The sequence below is a fragment of the Rhipicephalus microplus genome, chromosome 3, assembly GCF_043290135.1.
Source record: "Rhipicephalus microplus isolate Deutch F79 chromosome 3, USDA_Rmic, whole genome shotgun sequence".
Taxonomy (NCBI): Eukaryota; Metazoa; Arthropoda; class Arachnida; order Ixodida; family Ixodidae; genus Rhipicephalus; species Rhipicephalus microplus.
In genome coordinates, this window is record NC_134702.1 from 153,804,741 (window position 1) to 153,825,821 (window position 21,081).

Genomic DNA, 21,081 nt, shown 5'->3' on the forward strand with positions numbered 1-21,081 from the left:
GTGTAATACAGCCATCAAGTAGCCCTTGGTCATCGCCAGTGGTCCTTGTAAAGAAGAAAGATGGTACACTTCGCTTTTGTGTCGATTATAGGAAGCTGAATAACGTCACAAAGAAAGACGTGTACCCGTTGCCTCGAGTGGACGATTCTCTTGACAGGCTGAGGCGAGCAAAGTACTTTTCATCAATCGACCTCAAAAGTGGTTATTGCCAAATTGAAGTCGATGAACGTGACCGCGAAAAAACGACTTTTGTAACTCCTGACGGCCTGTATGAGTTCCGAGTGCTCCCATTCGGCCTCTGTTCCGCTCCGGCCACATTCCAACGAATGATGGATACCGTTCTCGCTGACCTCAAGTGTAAAAGTTGCCTCGTCTATCTAGACGATGTCGTTGTCTTTTCAAAAATGTTTGACGAGCACCTTCATCGCCTTCGGAGTGTTTTTGAAGCCATACGATCCGCTGACCTTACCCTCAAGCCAGAGAAGTGCCATTTCGGCTACAATGAACTGAAGTTCCTCAGTCACGTTGTGAGTGCTGCAGGCGTTCGGCCCGATCCCGAGAAGACTGCCGCTGTGGCCTCTTTTCCAGCTCCGACAGACAAAAAAAGTCTTCGGCGATTTCTGGGGCTCTGCGCCTACTATCGCCGTTTTATTGAAAACTTCTCGAAGGTTGCGGAGCCTCTCATCAGACTTACGCGTGACGACACCCCATTTCAGTGGACTGACGAACAAGCGACTGCCTTTGCGGAACTGCAACATCGATTGTGTTCCCCTCCTTTACTCGGTCATTTCGATGAGGATGCTGACACAGAGGTGTGCACTGACGCAAGCAACATTGGTCTCGGAGCTATCCTGCTGCAAACACAAGATGGGATTGAACGTGTGATTGCCTACGCGAGCCGCACTCTATCACGTGCCGAAACCAACTATTCAACGTCAGAGAAGGAATGTCTCGCGGTAATATGGGCGATTACAAAGTTCAGGCCTTATCTATATGGGCGCCCATTCAAAGTTGTGAGTGATCACCACGCTTTATGTTGGTTGGCTAACCTCCGAGACCCCTCTGGGTGATTAGCACGATGGAGTCTGCGACTTCAGGAGTTCGATATCACCATTGTATACAAGTCGGGTAGAAAGCATGAAGACGCCGACACGCTATCACGAGCACCTCTGGAGTCCGACCATACAGCTGTAGAAGACGACAGCACCTTCCTGGGGACTCTCAGTGGGGCGGACCTCCTCAGTAAGCAACGAGCGGACCCCGAGTTAAGACCCATCATCGATCATTTAGAAGGCAGCACCGCGTCTGTTCCTCATCCCCTTTCCCGTACGTTGCCGTCATTTTGCTTACGACACGACATATTATACAAGAAAAACACTGGTGTTGGCAGCAGATCTTATCTTCTAGTCGTCCCTTGCCACGATGAGCCGACATCCGGCCACCTGGGATACTCACGGACACTCGACCGGGTTCGAAAGCTATATTTCTGGCCAAAACTCGCAGCTTGTGTCAAACGCTACGTGAAAGGATGCCGCGAATGTCAGCGTCGCAAGTCACCACCTGTGAAGCCTGCAGGCCTCTTACAACCCATCGATCCACCGCGTACGCCGTTTGACCAAGTTGGGATGGACCTTCTTGGACCGTTTCCTATGTCTCACTCCGGAAACAAGTGGATCATCGTCGCAACTGATTACTTGACGCGTTATGCTGAAACGAAGCCACTGCCACGCGTTACAGCATCTGAAGTCGCCCAGTTTTTCATGCACCACATTGTGCTTCGTCACGGTGCCCCGTCATTCATCATCACTGACCGAGGGACAGCGTTTACGGCAAAACTGTTGGACGACATCTTCAAGCTCAGTTACACGAACCACCGCAAGACAACCGCATACCACCCCCAGAGTAATGGCTTAACAGAAAGGCTGAACAAAACGCTGGCGGACATGATTTTTATGTACGTGGATGTGCAGCATAAAACGTGGGACGAAATCCTGCCATACGTAACGTTTGCGTACAACACCGCAACCCAGGAAACGACAAGGTTCGCACCCTTCCGCCTCGTTTACGGTAGAGACGTGCAAACCATGCTAGACGCTATGATTCCTTGTGACATCGACCAGCATGAGCTACTAACTCCCGATGTCGACGATTACATTCAGCGTGCAGAGGAAGCACGTCAATTAGCTCTCGTGCACATAAGATCGCAGCAATGTGAAGACGCCCGAAGGTACAATATCCACCACCGACAAGTCTCCTACCAACCTGGCGACCAAGTGTGGGTTTGGACTCCTGTTAGACGGCGAGGTGTGAGCGAAAAATTCTTGAGCAAGTACTTCGGACCCTACAAAGTATTATGGCGGTTGAACGAGGTCAACTATGAAGTTATTCCAGATGGAGGCTCGGCAACGACACAGCGCCACTCACCACGAACAGAGATTGTGCATGTCGTCCGCCTAAAACCATATATTACGTGGTGATACTCGTCTTATTATGCCTGGGCAGCAAACATTTTCGTTTTTTTTACATTGCCCGTTGGGTCTCGAACGAACTGTGAGCTCTGTTAATGGTTTTTTTTCTCTTATGACCAACCTCAGACAATTTTTTTTGCACCTGCATATGCCCTGTGCACTATAGCTACCGTTTTTCTTTTTTTTCTTCCTTACCGACCCTGCTGTCCCCTTGTGTATGAGCATCGGGTCGATGCTCTAATGGGAAGGGGAATAATGCCACCTAGAGTTGTGAGCCGGCAAGCCCTAGCGAGCCGAAAAGGGCAAGGAGAACGAAGAAGAAGTGTGGTTAGCGCCTCGTTTCGAAGATACACGCTCGTGTCTTTCTGCCCCGCTGTTCCTGTCCCTTCTCTACGGCTATTGGTACGTGACAATATCACTGGTCCAGATACCTCTAGGAGCACCAGTAACAGGCCTATCTTTGACACTGGCACACATTTTTGTTTTGCACAGCCTACACTGGTGACCCACAAGAGAGGCAATACGTAATACACAATAGAAAAACATTGGGCCGATTCACCAAGCAGGATACTGGGCACGTTGAGCTAGAACCCTCGGAACTACAAAGGAGCACACTCGAATGTGCTTGAGTGCAACAACTTCATAGGTTAGCTTAACGGTGATTTCCACCGACTACTTTCAGAGGCTCGAAGGTGTTACATGGTGAATGTTACATTGCTTCCACAGTGGGAGCGAGTGGTGAAGAACACACTTTATTGAAGCAGAAAGTTGGAAACATGTTGTCTCTTCCGGACATCAGCAAGCGCGAGCTCACGTGCAGGTTCTCATGGCACTGTCTCAGGGTTGGAGCATGTAGAGCGCGCTCCATAATCTCCCACCGGAAGTCACTTTATAACTGTCAAGTTTTTCACAAACTCACCTCACCAGCTACAGTGGGCTCAAACTCCTTAAAGAAGCCCTGCAACACTTCTCGAGCATGGAAAGAAAACGCTGCCGATCGATAGTAGAGGCTCCCGAGAGCATGTGAGCCAAATATTACAGCATAGCACGCGGCTTGGAATCCACAATACCGTATATACTCGTGTAAGGGCCGCACTTTTTTTTCGAAAATTTTGCTAGGTGCGGCCCTTACACGAATCAGGCCGATTTAGTACAGGCAGTACAGGCCAAAGGTCTGTACTGTTTATGCAACAGTAGCAGAGTGCAAGAGTCACAAATGACATGCCAGAAATGTTTTTATTCGGATTCCATTTCGCTGTCCTCGTTCTCGGAGGAGCTCGCCTCGGCGTCCGCGTCTTCCCAGAGACGGTCATCTTCGGTGCCGTTCATGGAGTTCGAAATTCCCGTTACCTTGAAGCTTTTAGCAACTACTTCTACTGACATGGCACGCCACGCATTCAAAATCCATTCACACACCTGTTGGAGCGACGCCCGCTTCAGCCGTCCTGTAGGGGTCTTCTCGTGGACGCCTCCAGCCATCCATTCAGAGTAACATCGGCGAAATTCCACTTTGAATGGTCTGTTGACGCATACGTCGAGCGGCTGCAGCACACTCGTCAGGCCACCGGGAATGACGGCCAAGTCCGTACGAGTTGCGGCAACTCGGTTCTTGACGCGGTCGGTCAAGTGGCCCCTAAAGCTGTCCAAAACAAGGAGGGCTTTCCGTTGTAACAGCCCTCCAGGTCTGTTTGCCCAGACGGTCTTAATCCAGTCAACGACCAGTTCCTCGGACATCCAGCCCTTCTCTTGCGCACGTACGACGATTCCCTGAGGGAACTTCTCTTTTGGGAGAGTCTTCCTTTTAAATACGACGTACGGCGGAAGCCTCCTGCCGTCTGCCGTGATGCACAACATCACAGTGCACCTTTGGCGTTCTGCACCAGTCGTGCGCACAGACACACTTTTCGCACCTTTTAAATCCACTGTGGTGCTTTCCGGTGCATCGAACCACACAGGTGTCTGGTCCGCATTCCCAATTTGGGACAGGTCGTATTCATGCTCCCTCCTGAGAGCATTCACGAAGCGATGAAACTTAATGACGTGGTCTTCGTACTCGCGCGGCAGTTTTTGGCAAATCGTCGTTCGGCGCCGAATAGAAAGCTGGTTACGGTTCATAAACCGCGTAGCCCAGCCCCGACTTGCCTTGAATTGTGCCGGGGGTATTTCCATGTGGCGAGCGATGCTGAGGGCTTTGACGCGTATCATGTCAGTCGATACGGCGTAGCCGTCCCTTCGTGTGTCGACGACGTAGTTGACGAGCTCGCTTTCGAGTTGCGGGTACTTGCACTTTTTCCCGCGAAACGCCTTTCGGCTCCTGTTAGTAGCGGCGAGGGCATCTTTCTGATTCATCCAGTAACGCACGCGCTTCTCATCGACGTCGTACTTTCGTCCAGCTTCCCGCTTCCCGTGCTCCTCGGCATAGTCAATCACTTGCAGCTTAAATGCTGCAGTGAATGATCTCAGATGCCGGCCCATCGTCCGTCACGTGCGCTGGCTTCTGCAGGGTTCACTACAACCAACAAAGTGACACCGACGACACCGATCTGAAGCCGCGCTGCCAACGTATCGACACGATGCTAGGAACGATGCCAACAAAGAGGCCGCACAAGGCAAATATGGCGGCGCGCTGTCAACAGCGTGGTCGGCGCGTCGGCGGAAGTAGAATAAAAGCGGAAAAGCGTGCAGCGCCATCTGGCTGTAAATGAACTAACTACACTTTTCTGGCGGGACATTTTGAACTTTTGTTTTTTTTTTTTCGAAATATCCGCTTTCAAAGTTGGGGTGCGGCCCTTACACGAGGGCGGCCCTTACACGAGTATATACGGTAAATCATCAAAGTTAGCTAAAATGATTTTCTCTTTTCTCGACAAATGACAGAAGACGCTCAAAAATTGCTCCTAGAAGGCTATCTATCGGCCATTGATTGATTTGAACATGGCACGCGTGATCGCTACAGGGATCGCCGTGGGATGCTTTGGCTTGTCCCCACAGGCACGCGTGATCCCGCAGAAAAAGCTGCGTGCCCTATTTAAAAAAAAAAAGCGAAAAGTGCTCAAGGTCACGAGGCATGTGTAACTTTTTTTTTTTTTTTTTTGCCCCTGCCATCTCTCTTCACTTAGCTTCCAGCACTTTCGTCGTTACGAGAGACGAGAGAATGTGATTGCCACGTGTGGCGAATCTTTGTAGCTCCACTTGTACTAGACGAATTCTTAAAATAATTGCGGCGTTGAATTCATGAAGCAAAGTGTTATTTTATTGAATCTCTTACATGGTTACTTTAAAAAATGTTTCAAGGCCCCTTCAATGTGCCTATTGCTCTTAAAGAAGCATGGCAGTGGGGTAGGAGGTGAAACTAAGACCCTCACCCGTGGTCGATGCTCTGGGCAAACCATCCCAGGATGGGGTGCCAGTGGGTCAGGTTCGAGCGCTTGTTCACCACGTACTTCTGGCAACTTTCCAGCAGTTTGGTAGACACATGCTGACAACAGAAAAAGAGAGCAATGCACTACATTTGTAATGCGCCCAATAAAAAATGGATGCATGCAGGAAATTCCTGACTTTATGCTATAAAGTTAGGATTCGAACATGAGGCCAACCAGACGAGATGTCTAAATTAATTTAAACCACAATAATGAGAGAGAAAAATGAAATTTTATTTTTGTCCCTGCTGGTGTCAATTGAGGCAGAAATCGAAAAAAACTGGCACCACGGAGGTTCCTCAATGCCTACGTGACGAATGGCGCACTGGTGTTCATGGCAACCTATACGGGTTTCATTGGGAGTTTGTTTTATACGTTGCACTTGAGGGTTTCTTTAATAGCGTTGTGTTTCAGTGGCCATACACTTATGCTGCAAAGGAAATCCATCAGACCTAGTGCTCTAGCCCAATTGCCAAAGACAAGCCAAACTGTCCCAATAGACCGTCTTCATAATTCCCATACAGTTAGTATTAGGCAGTTCGGCGAATCCAGCATCACTCTTATAATCGAGTATCAAGTATTATGCTTGTGTGTGAAATACACAGGTGTTTTCTGAGTTACTTCGGTCATATATTGTATTGATGGGTTTTGGCATCCTGAAACCATGATATGATTATGAGAGACGCCGTAGTGGAAGGCTCCGGAAATTTCGCCGGCCTGGGGTTCTTCAATGCGTGCCTCAATCTAAGTACACGGGTCTCAAACATTTTTGCTCCGCTGAAAAATGCGATCACCGTGGTCCAGATTCAATCCAGCGAACTGCGAGTCAGCAGTCAAGCGCTGTAACCACAAGACCACTGCATCAAGTGTTCCTTTTGTAATCGGGTTAAAACTTCGGTTAAATTCGTAATAACCAATAGACACATTTTGATTCCGCTGAAGGTGCAGAAATTTAGCTAAGAAATGTAGATTCAATTGAGCTGGCCTGCCACTGAGAAACATAGCGCCCGGTTCATACACAAGTTTAACGAAATTAATATTCAATCTATAGGATGCCAGCTTGTGTTATTTACTAGGATTGAGTTTCTTAGCCAACACAGCTAGCGGACCATTAAAAAATCATTTACTGATCTAGACTCTGCCACAATATAGGGCTATATATAAATAAAAATAATGCATAACATAAAATGTAAACATACCACAAAATCGAGCAGCCTTGAATTCAGGTTCTAAGAGACAGGGAAAAAGGAAAAAAATACAGCTCAATTAAACTTCACAATGTTTCACTACACTGTTAGTAAACAGCTTTATTCACAGTAAGGTATGTAGCTGTGAACATGCTGTTTCTCAAGCTAAGCTTATTAAGTTTGCTTTCTTGCAATGAATGTATTCGGTAAATGTATGCAACATCATTAAAAGCCTACATGGGTAACCATGGTTAGTAAGTTGTCTTGCGTCTTTAGTATCATTAACTAGTATTGCTTGTTAACTGAATGGACTGACAGACGCTCTGGCATCACCCTTCTTATCACTAAGGCAACCCGTTCCTGCATCTAACCGTTTAGGAATGACAGAAGAGAATAAGTTCTAAATTTCATGCTTTATGCACAAAAACGACAATCTGATCTCGTGGCTAACCATAATGAATGGAGGGACCTTGGATTGGTTTTGACTTGACATTTTCCTATGTGATTAGAGAGAGCTTGAGCAACCATGATAACATAGAGGAAGAGGAAGTCGCACAAAACTTGCATTAAACACATGCGTGCAAAAACTAACACAAAAGAAAACTATGAAGATGAAACTCCAGATTCTTTTATTTCACACGATTTGTTCAATTGAGTCTTTTTTTTTTTTTCAGAGGCAACTACCAAGTTTGTGCGAATGTCACTTTTCTGCTTCAAAGAGAAGTTTGAATAGTAGTAGTATCAAGCAACTTAAGCCAATTTGAACAGTTGCAGAATTTCAGTGCGAGTAAGGAGCAAGTTAAAGTTGCTAAAACCCGTTATATTTTAAAATTTGCTCCACCTGGCCAGCGTAAGTTTGTATATTGCGCCTTTATATCTAAAAAGAAAACTAATCAGGGTGCAAGTAATATGCGCACATAACCTTGAAATGTGGCTTCGCTACAGCGACAATATGCTCAGACAAGCAGCTTTATGGCATAGTGGCCTCACACTGCAGCCAAAGCACTTTCACAGATGAGTTGCATGCAGTAGAATACATCCCTACTAATTTCTTTTAAATGTTCCCAAATTTAGATAGTTTGGTTCGAGAAAATTTAGATACTGTAGTAATACTTGTTCAAATATTCAGAGAACTCAAATATTTGAACAGATCTGGAGATAACATATCGTGCTAAGTATTAGGGGGGCCAACAAATTTATTCTGAAACATGAGATGCTTAGTTGCCAGGCACGAGTGATGAGCAATACGTGCCTCGATGTTGAGGTAGGCAAGGTGCACGAGATTGGCCAACAGGCACAGGGCGTAGTTCCCCTCGAGGGCGTTGAAAAGGATGCGCATGTTTTGCTCCACCACCAAGATGTCCAGGCTACGGCGGAACAGGCCGTGCGAATTCAACAGTGTCACCGCCTGCAGTGGGCAAACCACACCAAACACATAGTGTGCACAGCTCTCCCCAGCATTTGAAACACGATTATTCCAGCTTCGCTGCCTGGCAAAACTAACAAGTTCTTCTTAAGTGTAAAACAAAAACTAAATTCGAAAGAAGCAACTGCAAAGTAATAACGTAAGCCAAATAAACATAACTATTTCGGTGATTTAGTGGTAAATGCGGGCAGTTGTGCTGACACTGCTTTGACTTTACGTTCCTTTATCTTCCCTCTTTACCTTGACGCTCTCACGTACTTCCGTCATGTGAATTCTGTTAAATGACTTAAGTCTAGTTTACAAGTCATAATTAGAGACCAGATTATAGGCAAACGCCTATTTTGTTCCTTGTGTTCCTATCGTGCCATTTTGATATAGGAGCATGAATTAGAGGTTAATAAGGGCTTTTATGGTGTTTTTATAGTGCCTATAAATGCCTACTTTGGGCATTCATGCCTAAATTCCTATAAGTGCCTATAAATGCCTATTTTCCAAAGCAGCACCTATATGAGCGCTATTCATGCCCAAGTTTTGTTTTCTACTCTGTAACTGTTATTCATGTAAAAAAGGCAACATTGTTATTTTGAAACACTATAACGTTCAACGAAGAGAAAGCTGACATGTTGCGAGCAATTGGAGGAGGAGCATGATGAGTGTAAAATACGCTTTTTCTGCAGCATTAAGTAGAGGAACGCCTCAGCGTCTGCAGGGGAAGGAGGAGAGAGAATTAAAGATGGGGTACGAAAATAAAAGTGACGTCTAAGGCCGAGGACGTGGCGATCGCCTTCTACAGATAGCTGTCTAGTGCCCTGAAGGAACTGAAAAACCGCCCTGAAAACTTGGGTATTGCAGTGGGAAAGGAAGAGCAGGTTTTTCTGGGCAGCCACGGGTAGCTGGCGAACGAATGAAAAACCATGGAGGGCCACTCATAAAATGCTCTTGTTGATTCAGTGGGGCGAAGGTCGCCAAATCGTTATACTTTATACAGCGAAGTCTGAGACAGGCGCCTGCATGTTTACAATCAACGGTGTATTTAGCATAGATTTAACGTAAGCTTGAATATGCTTGTTCTATATGAGATCCCTTGTCAATGACTAAGTTACAAACATGAAAAAATAAAGAACAGTGCTTCATGGTCTCTCCTAAGCCATTACTCAAAAATAACAGCTGCAACATTATGAAAAATGAACTAGAATGGGAATTACTATCATGGCGTCAAATTAAACTGCGACTAAAGCTTCTATGTCAAGCACTTCATGGAAAAACTCACACTCGAAAATGAATCTACCTAAACAGTCCTCTTTGAGCAATCGTAATTAAAATTTTAGAATGTTGTATCAGATATAATCTTTTTAATAATTCATTTTTTGTTACTTTCATGACAGATTGAAATGGATTATAAAGAGAACGAATTGTGGCGTTTCAATGAAAGCACGTTTTCTTTGACAGTGTAACCCATCTGCTGCAGTACCTTCAGGTAAAATATGTGATGCGCACACAACTTTTGTTTTGTTTGTAATTTGCTTTTTAAGCGTCTCTCTCTAGGTGACATAATAATTTGTACCTAGTTACACATTTGAAGTTTTTGCGTGCCTAGTGAAAAAGTGTTCGACTATAGTGATTTTTCAAATTGGTTCGATATGAGCCACCAAAGCATTATGCGAAGAAGCAAGCTTGAGTGCCTTGCCTCTCATCCCATGTAACCATCGCGAGCCTCATTCCTTCTGTGTTCTCTTCGGTATTGGAGCTGGAAAATCACATGACGCATATGCACCAAGAACAACATGCGAAAGCAAGGTCACGGGTGCATGATGTGCCCCAGCCTACTCGTGTCATGACGTGCCCCCGGACTATCGTGTTTTTAGCATAATCAGCAAGATGGCACAGTTAGCGCCCGGCGTCTCTCATCTCTCACACGTACTTTGGCCCGTGTAGAGAATAAGGGGGTGTACGCTCGATCGCGCGCCCTTACCATGCAGTGGGGAGAATCATACGTCTTGGCTAGCCTTTGAGTTTCATCGGAACAATTCTGTTATAGTTACCGGGTGCACAAAGGTCACTGCAATCGTTGCACAACCTCTGTTTGCGAAACGGGCGTGCTTTTCAGACATGGCGAAGTAACAACTAAGACACTTATTCGCATTATTCTGTGCCTGTGAGTACATTTTGTGGGTCCTTTGCGCGTGGAGAAACGCGGGGCATGTTTCAACCTGCTTGCCATTCTGCACGTGATCTTCCAATTTGTTGCTATCGCCTTCATTGCTTCGCCTTTGAGGCAAAGCTGAGACATTTTTTTCTTTTCCCTTTGTCTTTGCACTTCCCTTTCAAAATGATATGACGCAGCTAGCCCAAACCAAAGTACTCCTCATTCATGCTACGCAACAGAACACACAAATTACATATGCCAAGTAGAATCATGTCACGTGCAACACTCTTAATGAGGTACCGTTTAAAATGCAGGAGAAGACGGAACATTTTTCTTCTGTTTTTATAGATATAGCTAGCATTTAACGAAGTTCTGATGAAGAGCGCACGGTATGCAACGTGAGCCTACGAATGTCAACCTAAAGGAGCGATGTAAAGACAGGACTATTCCTTGCTGTACGTCATTCCCTAGATCTTGGGGCGCACACCCGCGAGAAGGGCAAGTGACATTCAATAGAAATTTAGCGTTTTTCCGCGACATGTAATTTTGCAAATCTTAACAGGAATGATCCGGAGTGCCCTGTGCACTATTACACTTGACAGCTCGAAAAGCCCAAACCTAATGAGGGGTCCTTTCAGGTGTTCCCCAATAAAGTAGAAATTGGTCCTATACGACCTAGCAAGCCTCTCTTCTGGGTTATCACTGATCTGGTTATTTTTTTCCTGTGCTGCTCTTCCCAGCCATAACGAAACGAAAGAGACCCATGAGAGTGTTAATTGAATGGTGGACACTTGACGCACAATGCTAGATAATAAAACAAAAGACCACATACTGCAAATCACTCGGGAAACGCATGTCTAGGTTCAATCGTTGGTACCTATCTGTTATCTTAGGTTCAATGGTTGGTACCTATCTGCTATCTTAAATATTTTTTTTGCTTCTTGGCTTAGGTCCAAGTCACCGACGTCGTTGTTTTGGGATATTTCAATTTTATAGTAAGTAATTGTGCCAATAATTATGATTTTGAGGGCCTAAAACGATGTTTTACCTGCCTGTCTTTGGCGCCTAAAACACACTTTTTTAGTGCCTGAAAATCCGGGCTCTAGTCATGACTAACTGTGATTACAACTCATCATCATATGGCTTTTTCAAACAATTTCAAACAAGCTCACTTTCTGCACATACTTCCACTTCAGATAGACTAATAGGGCCTACTTCCTGTCTAGGTTTTACATCAATTCACATGATTTATTCTCACTTACGTATATATTTTTATGTGTGTTTCCTGACCTACCCTGCAACTTCTATGCAAATACTGACTTCATAGCTGTAGCCAATCGCACACCTTTTCTTTTCTTTTTTTTGTGACCCTCCTAACATTAGGAAAAAACAGTGTAGTAGACAAGCACTGACTCACCAATGCAGTGTTTATTAAACAATAGTTAGCACGTACTTGGACCTTGAAAAGAGATACAAAAAGAAACAACCCATATTCGAGCCCTGAAACTAGCAAACAGTGTCACAAAAGTAGACAAACATAAAAAATATCTTAGTTTACATCAGGTTGTACCCCACTTCAGTTTTCACTATTTAGCTGGAGTGAGCCAACTCTTTCAGGATACGTGTATACAATACCAAATATGAGTTTCACTAATCAACCCATCACCTTGCTTTCGCTCATTACATTGCAGAGCACGGTCACATTTAATGAAACTGCTCAATGCGTACTTGACCCCTAGTCACGTAAAAAGCCATCAAGAGCATGCAAGGACGCCATGCCTTTTGACAGGTATCAAGAACCCCGCTACGATTTAGCGCAGTAAACTACGTTTTTCTTTTCAGAAGACTAGCAAAGCCAACGCACCTCAGAATACGCTCACAAATGTATGCTGCTATCCTTAAATGGCCTGTGGAACCCACCCTGAGTCAGTAAAGTCTGGGCGCTAAGCACTAAATTTTTGTCGGAGATATTTGACACATAGAAGCAAGTGGCGCAAAGCAGGCCAAAGCGGAAGATGATGAAACAAGACTCTCACAGCTACAGCAACGCAGAATACGATCACGAATCCACGCTGCTGTTCTCAAATAACCTGCAAAACACCATCAAGAGAGTAAAGTACAAGTTCTTCTAGTAAAGCGAAAGTGGTAAAGCTGTACTTGTTCCCTCATCTTAGTCTTTGTTCCGTGTTGCACCACTTCCCTCTACTAAACTGTGCAGCCAGTAGCCCAGCAGAGAGTTTCATTAGACTATTTTGACACAATCCAAAGCACAACGCGTTTTACCAACAAAATGTCAGCAAGTGGCTTCCACTTACCTCGGGTGCTATGCTCAGCAAGTGGTGAACAAGTGCAGGCACCGAGAGTATGTGCAACAGGAACAGGTTCATCAGATCTTCCGAGAACTGCCCTATTAGTAGCGGCCTGCAGTGGGAAGCACAGAAGCCCCAGCTGCAGTAAATCCTGGGAAAACCCCATGTTTCAAGAATTTTTCATCTATTTCATCTCAAGTTGAACTCCTTTGGTTGGATAACTGTAATGAGTGCGTGTTGGTATATTTACTTGCAATAAACTCTCATTCCAGTGAAGTCACTTTATTATCGCTTTTATCTAAGTGTCACGCAGTTCTGACCCAAATGCGCGTATTTTAGACTGGATTAGTCGAAGCATGTCGATAGCTTGCTTAGAGTGAAGTAACAAGTGGCAGATTCGTGCAGTGCCAGACGGGTGCACAATGCCCACACCGCCGAAGTGCCGGAACACTTTTTTCAATGTCTCCGAGCGTTGAACCTTTTCTGGCAACCTTTTCTGTGCTGAGCGCGCGATGTTTGCACTAGCATCATCAGGCTAAAGCGCGCCAGTGCAGATGACGAGAGAGTCTCCGCAGCGGGAATTTTACTGTCCTCCTTCGCACCCCACTCTGGTACTATCCAGTACGAAGGCGCTTGAAACCTGTTGGCTGCTCCCCGCGGCTACAGCACTGGCTATGACGGTGTTGTCACGTGACCAGTACGGAGCCTCGGCATGCTCCCCGACTTTTTCTATTCGTGGTTGGAAGACACACGTGCGCATGTGTTGCATGAAGTCTCTATGAACCTGGGATGTTGTGTGTGCGCATCGTGAGTGCTTTTATTTTAGTTGCCGTCAAGTGAACATGGCACTGCCAGTGCCCGAGCGGAAGTGTCCAACATTGGAGCAGAAAGTTCAACTGATATATGAGATAGAAAAAAGAGGTCGGCAGAAGTCTGAAATTGCAAGACAATTTTTTAATACCACTGTCCACATTATCGACTATTCTGAAAAATAAGGATGCCAGACTAGATGGCTTTGAGAAGAGTTTCTCAGCCAAACGCAAGTGGAGAAGTGGAAAGAATGCTTCTCGAATGACTGAAAAATGCTAGTAGTGCGAACACTCGTGTAAATAGGCCTGCAGTGAGTGTAAAAGCTGAAGCCTTAGCTGCCCAAACGGGCAAGCAAGATTTTATTACGTGCAGAACGATTGGGGTGAATGTTTGAAGACACGGCACGGTGCGTCTTAAAAACCGATTGCTGGTGAAAGTGCAGCCGTAGACCACAAGGTCATGAACGAATGGCGCCAGCATTGGCTGAGTGCTCTACTTCTGCAGTATGAAGATGCGAGACATTTACAACTTGAATGAGGTGGCATTCTTTTAAAAACTATTGCCAATGTGCATGTACACTACGCCGAGCAAAACCTCAACAGAATGTAAACAAAGCAAAAGAACAGGTGACAGTGCAGTTCAATGCTAGCGCAGCGGGGGAGGACAAGCCTACTTTGCTGATACTAGAGAATTGGGCAAAGCCCAGGTGCTTTCGCAACACGATACCCAAAAACTGCAACATATGAGCTTGGAAGACCGCAGCCTTTTTTGAAAAGTATCTGTGCCTGCTAGATTGAAAGTTCAGGGCAAAGCAAAGGCATGTGTTTTCTGTTATCGTTGATTGCCCCAGCCATGGCACAATTGAAAATCTGCAAGCCATCCCTTTGGAACTCCTACCAGCAGATACGACCACAATATTGCAGCCCATAGACCAAGACGTTATTGAGACAACACGAAAGTTATAGCAGGAAAGTGTTTTACGACGGATGCTCGTTGGGTATGATGCCAACAAGAGACACAGCATCAAGTTACAAACTGGAGCAGGCACTCGTGGTGCCCAGCCGCAGCACCTGACAAAGCCAGCTGACTCACTTTTTTGTGCGTGAATACAAGTAGTTTGTTGCTTCACTGAATACCAGTTCTGGGAAATTGCCATGGCTAATTTAGCTGCACTTGCTGAGCTTTTATGGGACAGGAGCGAATATCAAATTTTTGGCCATACCACTGATTTTGTTATAATGAGGGTTTACTGTATTAAAAAAACTAGGCTTGTGCAAATTTCAGGTTTAAAGTGCACAGTAATTTGGTTTGAACAAATTCAAATCGAATTCAAGTACAGTCGAGCCCGCTTATAACAAACCTGAGCGTGACGCGGCATCCGTTCGCTGTATCTCGAAGTTCGTAGTAAATGAAACACAGCTTTTAAAAAAGTTGCGAGTGAAAACACGAACTTTTTTTGCCCAAAAAAGTCCGTGATGCAGGTGTTTCGAAGAACAGAAACGATAAGGGCAGTCTCGAGTTCAATTAAAATGGCAGGATGCTCGTTTGCCGAGGCCCGTGGCATAAGCTGCATGAGGCGCTGGCTCCAAAGCTTCGTCGTTCTCGCAATCCGATTCCTCCAAATCGCTCTCGCCACGTACTTCATTCACAATGCCCCAATCCGTGCACGGTTCCGCAGTGTTGGCATCATCATCGGCCATAATTAAATTATCGCAACACATGTCCCACGCGCTCTCCCAGGTCAGAGTCGACAACGTGCTGCCACAAATCACCGCCGCAGCGGTCCTGTTCGGAAGCTTCAGGCTCGGCATCGGGCTCTACAATGGACGAAGTCGGCCTCGCGAAAATAGTTTCGCGCACATGTAGCCATCACCGCCGCCCACGAAATATTCAACATCTCCACAGCTGAATACCGGGGCGCCTGAAGTGGCAAGTTGGCTGCCAGGTAGTCAAACAGCTATGAGCAAGCACTCCGCAACCCGGCACCTAACACACGGATTACGCTCAAGCGAAGCAGTCACACTTTCGACGTTTTGTTGAGCGGCACGAAAAAGCAGCGTGCTAGTCCTCCCGTCGGCCATCATGACCACACACATACACTAAGAGCAAGCAAGACACGCACACGCGTGGAGCAGCTCTGGGCGCGTTTCCAGTCGGAAAACGAAGCTAATTCGAGCCAGCGTGGCGGGCGTCGCAGAGCGGTGGAGACGGGCGAAGGGGTTGTGATCAAGACAGGAGAGCAAACTTGCGAGAGAAGGGCAAGGAGTTGCGATAAAGCACGGGGGAATGAAAGATTCCTTTCTCCGTGCGATAAAGAGAGGGGAGGATGCGGCGGGAGGGCGACCTTGAAAACCAAAACACATGGGAAGGTGGGTAGCTTGCTTGAAAGGTTCGCGAAACTCGCACGTAGAAAAACTTAGAAAGAATGCCAGCGCGCGCAGAAATCAAAGCATGGCCACCTCGTTCGGTGCGTGCGGCGGCATTCGAAGAATCGGCGGCCTTGATAAAAAAAATCGTCTTGTTGCGTCGGCGGGTTTCCGTGGCCTCATGACTTCGATATTTCGCGATTCGTTCCGCGCAAATTAACAGCCGTTTCCGCGCTTCCGTATGCGCGCAGGAAGCATGCTGAGCCGAGTGCGAAGTGAGCAAGAACAAGTCCTAAACACGAAACGAATCGCAAATTGTCAGAGTCGGTGGGGTAGCGTACGTGCGTGCAATAGACGCAGACTATCGGATACAGTCGGTGGCCGACGATGTTGGCAAATGGTCTGGTCATTCCAGGCCGGTGATGCCAACGACAGTACCAGCGATCAAAACCGGGTATGTGGCCAACAAGCCTTCGAAAGATCGGTGGCAGTGTGAAAACACGGGCCTCGTCTGGCGATGCAGGGTGCTCAGGGTAGCGGAGGGACAAAGGACGGAGGGGTGCATAACAAAAAGCGGTCGGGGAGAGCAGCAACTAGAAAGGCGCGGAGGCAGAATCGGTACTTAACAATAAGAATGTATGGGCATCTCGCTGATGCCTGATCGGTGGCCGAAATTGGTTCCCCGGGAAGTCGGCAGACCGCTGACTCCGTTCACTGTAACCGATCAGCGACGCTCCGAGACGTTCGTTGTAAGTGCGATTTTGTGCCATTGAAACAATGTATATTTTGACGGTCCCGTGGATATTGTTCGTTTTAAACGAAAGTTCGTTTTAAGTGTGGCCGTTATATGTGGGCTGGACTGTAGTATATATCCCACATTATAAAGAATAATGAGCATATTTGTCATGACCAACAAACATACACAATACCTTTTTTTTTTTAATTTGAAGCTAGGACTGTACTAATGCAATTCTTTTTGGTTCAAAGGAAGCGGATGTTACTTTGAATAGTAGCAGAATTAGACTTTCAGTAGAATGCAAGTTATAACCTGTATAATATGCTAAGTTTTAAAATGTACTATACTTTATACTATACTGTAGCATAGTATAAGCTTATATACCTATACTATACTGTAGCATAGTGTAAGCTGGTATAGCAAGAATATGAACCTCAGAAATGACGAATCAATCTTGGGGTGACATGTTCATTTATTTTTGAAGTAATACTCCTAGGCAATGCCGATTTCCTCTGCATAGGTGTTTACCAACTCTCTACCATAGTGAAATGACCTTTACAGAGGGTTTTATGTGGAAAAGTATATATTTAAATAGTTTGTTCTAAATACTTCAAAACTTCCTATAAATTAAATTCAGATTAAGGTGAATTCGAATACTGCAATATTTGTTCGAATATTTGCAGAAGCCTAAAGAAAATGCTTCACCACACTGTCCTCAATTGCACAGTTGCTGAAGTGTACCGTTGCCGTTCACCTACACCCACAAGTATTGATTTCATGTGTGCTTAGTGTTTAATATACAAGGTGCTTCCTGTAACTAGGACAAAGTATCTTTTAAAACGTGGATAACCACTGCTGAACGAAATTACTGATATATGGTTTATCCTCACATGCCACTTAAGGTATTTTTATATTATGCTCAGTTTATTGACAAAAAACAGTTAGGCAAACACTTATTATACACTTTAGGGCCAAGTGCATTTTGTGGCATATTAGAGGGCATTCCAAAATTACTAATCCAATTTGTAGTGGCAACGCACATGCTGCATACTGATGATGTCCAGCGTTTGAGGAAAGCCCGCAAAATACGAAATAAAACTACCTACTCACGCACCACCAACTGCAAGTTGCAATAAATAGTGTAGAGGAGGAAGGCGCCGAGGAATAACAATCTTGCCACAGCAGTTGTTTTTCATTTGTCCCAGTACAAGGGAGTACTGCAGGTGAATCGAGGCTACCAGTGCTGAATAAATTTACAAAAAAAGAACAAAAGTGCTTTTTTTTCCCGTGTAACGGCCACAACCGCAACTTTAACCCCATATTTCGGGAAAAAACCTGCAGCCATTAGGAGAGCATAGTAGACTGCCATTAAACAGAACCTAAAGGGACCAGCAAAATGTGTTCCATTTAACAGGGATTCGGTCTACTGAAACATGAACAAGGGTGCAGAATGCAAGTACAAAGTCAATCATATCAGAGGCAGTTGTTCCATTTAGGCAGCATTTCCGTTTAACAGATTTATCCGCTTACTGAGAGTTTACCGTATGCACGATAATCAGTGGGACTGCACGAGATTGTTATGCTCTACACAGTAACTTACAAACGGTTTTTGCACACAAGTCAAAAGCTTCACACAGTGTGCCAATGCCTTTACGCCTACTTAGACTGCTAATACACAGAACAGGGCATGATCCCAGATCCAAGGTCACACCTTCACTTCCTTTGAGGTGCCCCTACCTGAGTGTCAGATTGATGGTGGCCACCAGTGGCGCCCTCTTGAGGCTGGGCTTGGCTCTGGCCAGGCCTCTGAGCAGCAGAGCCTGCAGGGCTCCGTACAGACTGCCCTTGCCCATCAGGTGGGAGCCCACACTGGCACACAGCTGGCTTAATACAGGCCTCAGGGGCTCGTCTGTGAGACATCGTAAAGAGGCCGCAGCTGCATTAGTACACTGCCCTGCTGTATCATCAACATGCAGCTGAAAAGTACAGGAGAACCCTGTTACTCAGTACTATAGTGACAAATGACGAACCAAACACGAATTAGTGGACAGAGAGATGACAAACGAGTGTTGGCCACCAACAATGAATTCTTTTCAATAAAACACATTCTAACTGCAATTTATTACAGTGTCACATGAGCAAATAATTTTTAGGAAGAAGGTTAGCTCCTTCTCTGAAAAAAAGCACAGACGGGGTACACAGCCAGTTGGTGCCCGCCTATCTTCTCTTCTACTATTCGAGTGTTTGCCTAACATTTGTCACAATATTGCATTGACATGGCCAAGAATTCTTTTTGGGTTGCCACATTCATATGAGGAAAGATTACCAGTGAAGAGCTGTATCTGCAATTATGCTGTAGACGCTTGTTCGCTGATTTCTGTGGTGTGTGCAAGAGCCGACAGTGAAGCTCCTCCTCGGACTTAAGGTCTTCCAATGCATTATCCACTTTGGGACGGTTTTACTTTTGCTCTTTGTATTCAAGTTGCTATTGTCAATGCTTCTTCACATTTACTATACTTTTTTTATTACTGTGTGAAACAAATGTACAACCCTGTGCATGTTTATGCATTTGGGTCAGAGCGAGTTGAACAAGTTCAAACCTGTGAGCTGCAGTCTTGAGAAAGTGAGAGCCCTTGGTGTGAGAAAGCTGACAGGGGAATGCTCCATATGCTGCCTTGGCACTATCAATACACACACTCTACAAGCAAGCTACGGCTGGAGCCAAGGGCACGTATGAAGGCAGCTATACAGACTACCACTTCCTCGAACAGTAAGGGATTCTGATTTTTCTTCTGCACCTGCCCATCTGTAGTGAACCTGTTAAACATCTGATAAAGCAAGACTCTATTAACCTATCTTTATTTTTACATACTGCAGCACCACTAAGGCAGGACCGGGCTTGATTGACTTTTTCTCAAACACATTTTGGCCGCCGTTTGACACGCATCATACAATTTAGGAAGAAAGTTCGATATCAGAGGCATCCAGTAGATAAGAAAAGAGGCAGAATGCTAGAAGAAGACGGCTAAGGAAAATAAAACTGATGAGCTGAATCATTGTCATTTATGCATACCCAAAAGGTGTCAATATTGGACAAAATATTGGCAAAAGCAATGCGCTACGACATGAGGGCAAAACCCATGCTCTACCTAGTACACAACAAAGTGCCAAGCATGCATTAGCCAATCGCGTCAAGCTCTTGGCACAATCGTTTCCTCCATGATCAGTGTGCTCTATTACTGTAGCATCGACAGAGCGGCCAAGGCTAACCAATCTCGCCTGTAGCAATATCGCAAACACTGCTACATAACTCGGAAAACCCTAGATTGCTAATCTTTTCGTAATAACTTCAAATTCTCGTGTCACAATAATGTTTCTTGATAATTTTGTCAATAAACACTAAGATTCCATCAACGGGCACTGGCATTCATCAAAACGGCCAAGTTGGTCGGCCTGTAATAGCTATTACTGTAAAACATGCTTGAAAAAAGCTCTCTTTAAAGAAACACCCACGCCACTCACATGTCTTGTCCTTGAGCACTTTCCAGGATGATGTGCTTGTGAAGGTGACGAGCACATGCAGATGCAACATCAGGGACTTGGCATCTTGGGGGCACTCCGGCTGCAATGCAACGTTGCCGTCATGTTAAAGGAATAATGAAAAATATACGCACGGATTCATCCTCTCACATGCACTCCATGTTGTGGGGAATACCTTCAGGTCGGTTATGTCTATTGTGAATCACTTTTGCATATGTCAACCACATCAGGTCTTCACTTTTCTCTTTTTCTTTTCATGTAGTTTACCTTCAATCAGCTCAGAAGTAGTGCTACAGTGTTATAGACTGTACAAATATACCACTGCTTTTATTACACTGTACTATCACATTTTTCTCTGCATTACTTGACAGAAGGCTTAATTTCAGGTACATGGTTCGAGGCCTTCTTTAAAATGTTTGTGCTTGCATGTACGTTTAAAGAAACCGAGTAATCTAAAAGGAAAACAGAAGCTAAGCAGTTTCAGTATTGCAGCACCTGCCCAGCATTAACCCGCTCAATATGTCACCAAAGGCAATTCATAGATGCCAGTGAAGCAACACCAAGAACTCGCAGGGCTCCTTGATGGATTTACTTATTTAAGACAATCGAAAATGAAAGCCATCAGCTTTCTATTCTCAGCTGTTGTAATCATGCTGTCTAGCCCTTATCTGAAC

At 45.3% G+C, this 21,081-nt stretch overlaps 1 protein-coding gene across 1 annotated transcript in view; it reads right to left on the reverse strand.

Annotated features, from left to right (window-relative positions):
* LOC142803016 (ubiquitin-protein ligase E3B-like) overlaps positions 1 to 21,081 on the reverse strand; it is a 141,298-nt gene that overhangs the window by 78,593 nt on the left and 41,624 nt on the right. The window contains exons 7-12 of the mRNA XM_075888114.1: positions 20,390 to 20,489; positions 18,605 to 18,776; positions 12,962 to 13,067; positions 8,327 to 8,482; positions 7,087 to 7,116; positions 5,834 to 5,946 (exon numbers count right to left, since the gene is read on the reverse strand). Coding sequence (XP_075744229.1) covers positions 5,834 to 5,946; positions 7,087 to 7,116; positions 8,327 to 8,482; positions 12,962 to 13,067; positions 18,605 to 18,776; positions 20,390 to 20,489 — 677 coding nt within the window. The remainder of the gene's footprint in view (positions 1 to 5,833; positions 5,947 to 7,086; positions 7,117 to 8,326; positions 8,483 to 12,961; positions 13,068 to 18,604; positions 18,777 to 20,389; positions 20,490 to 21,081) is intronic.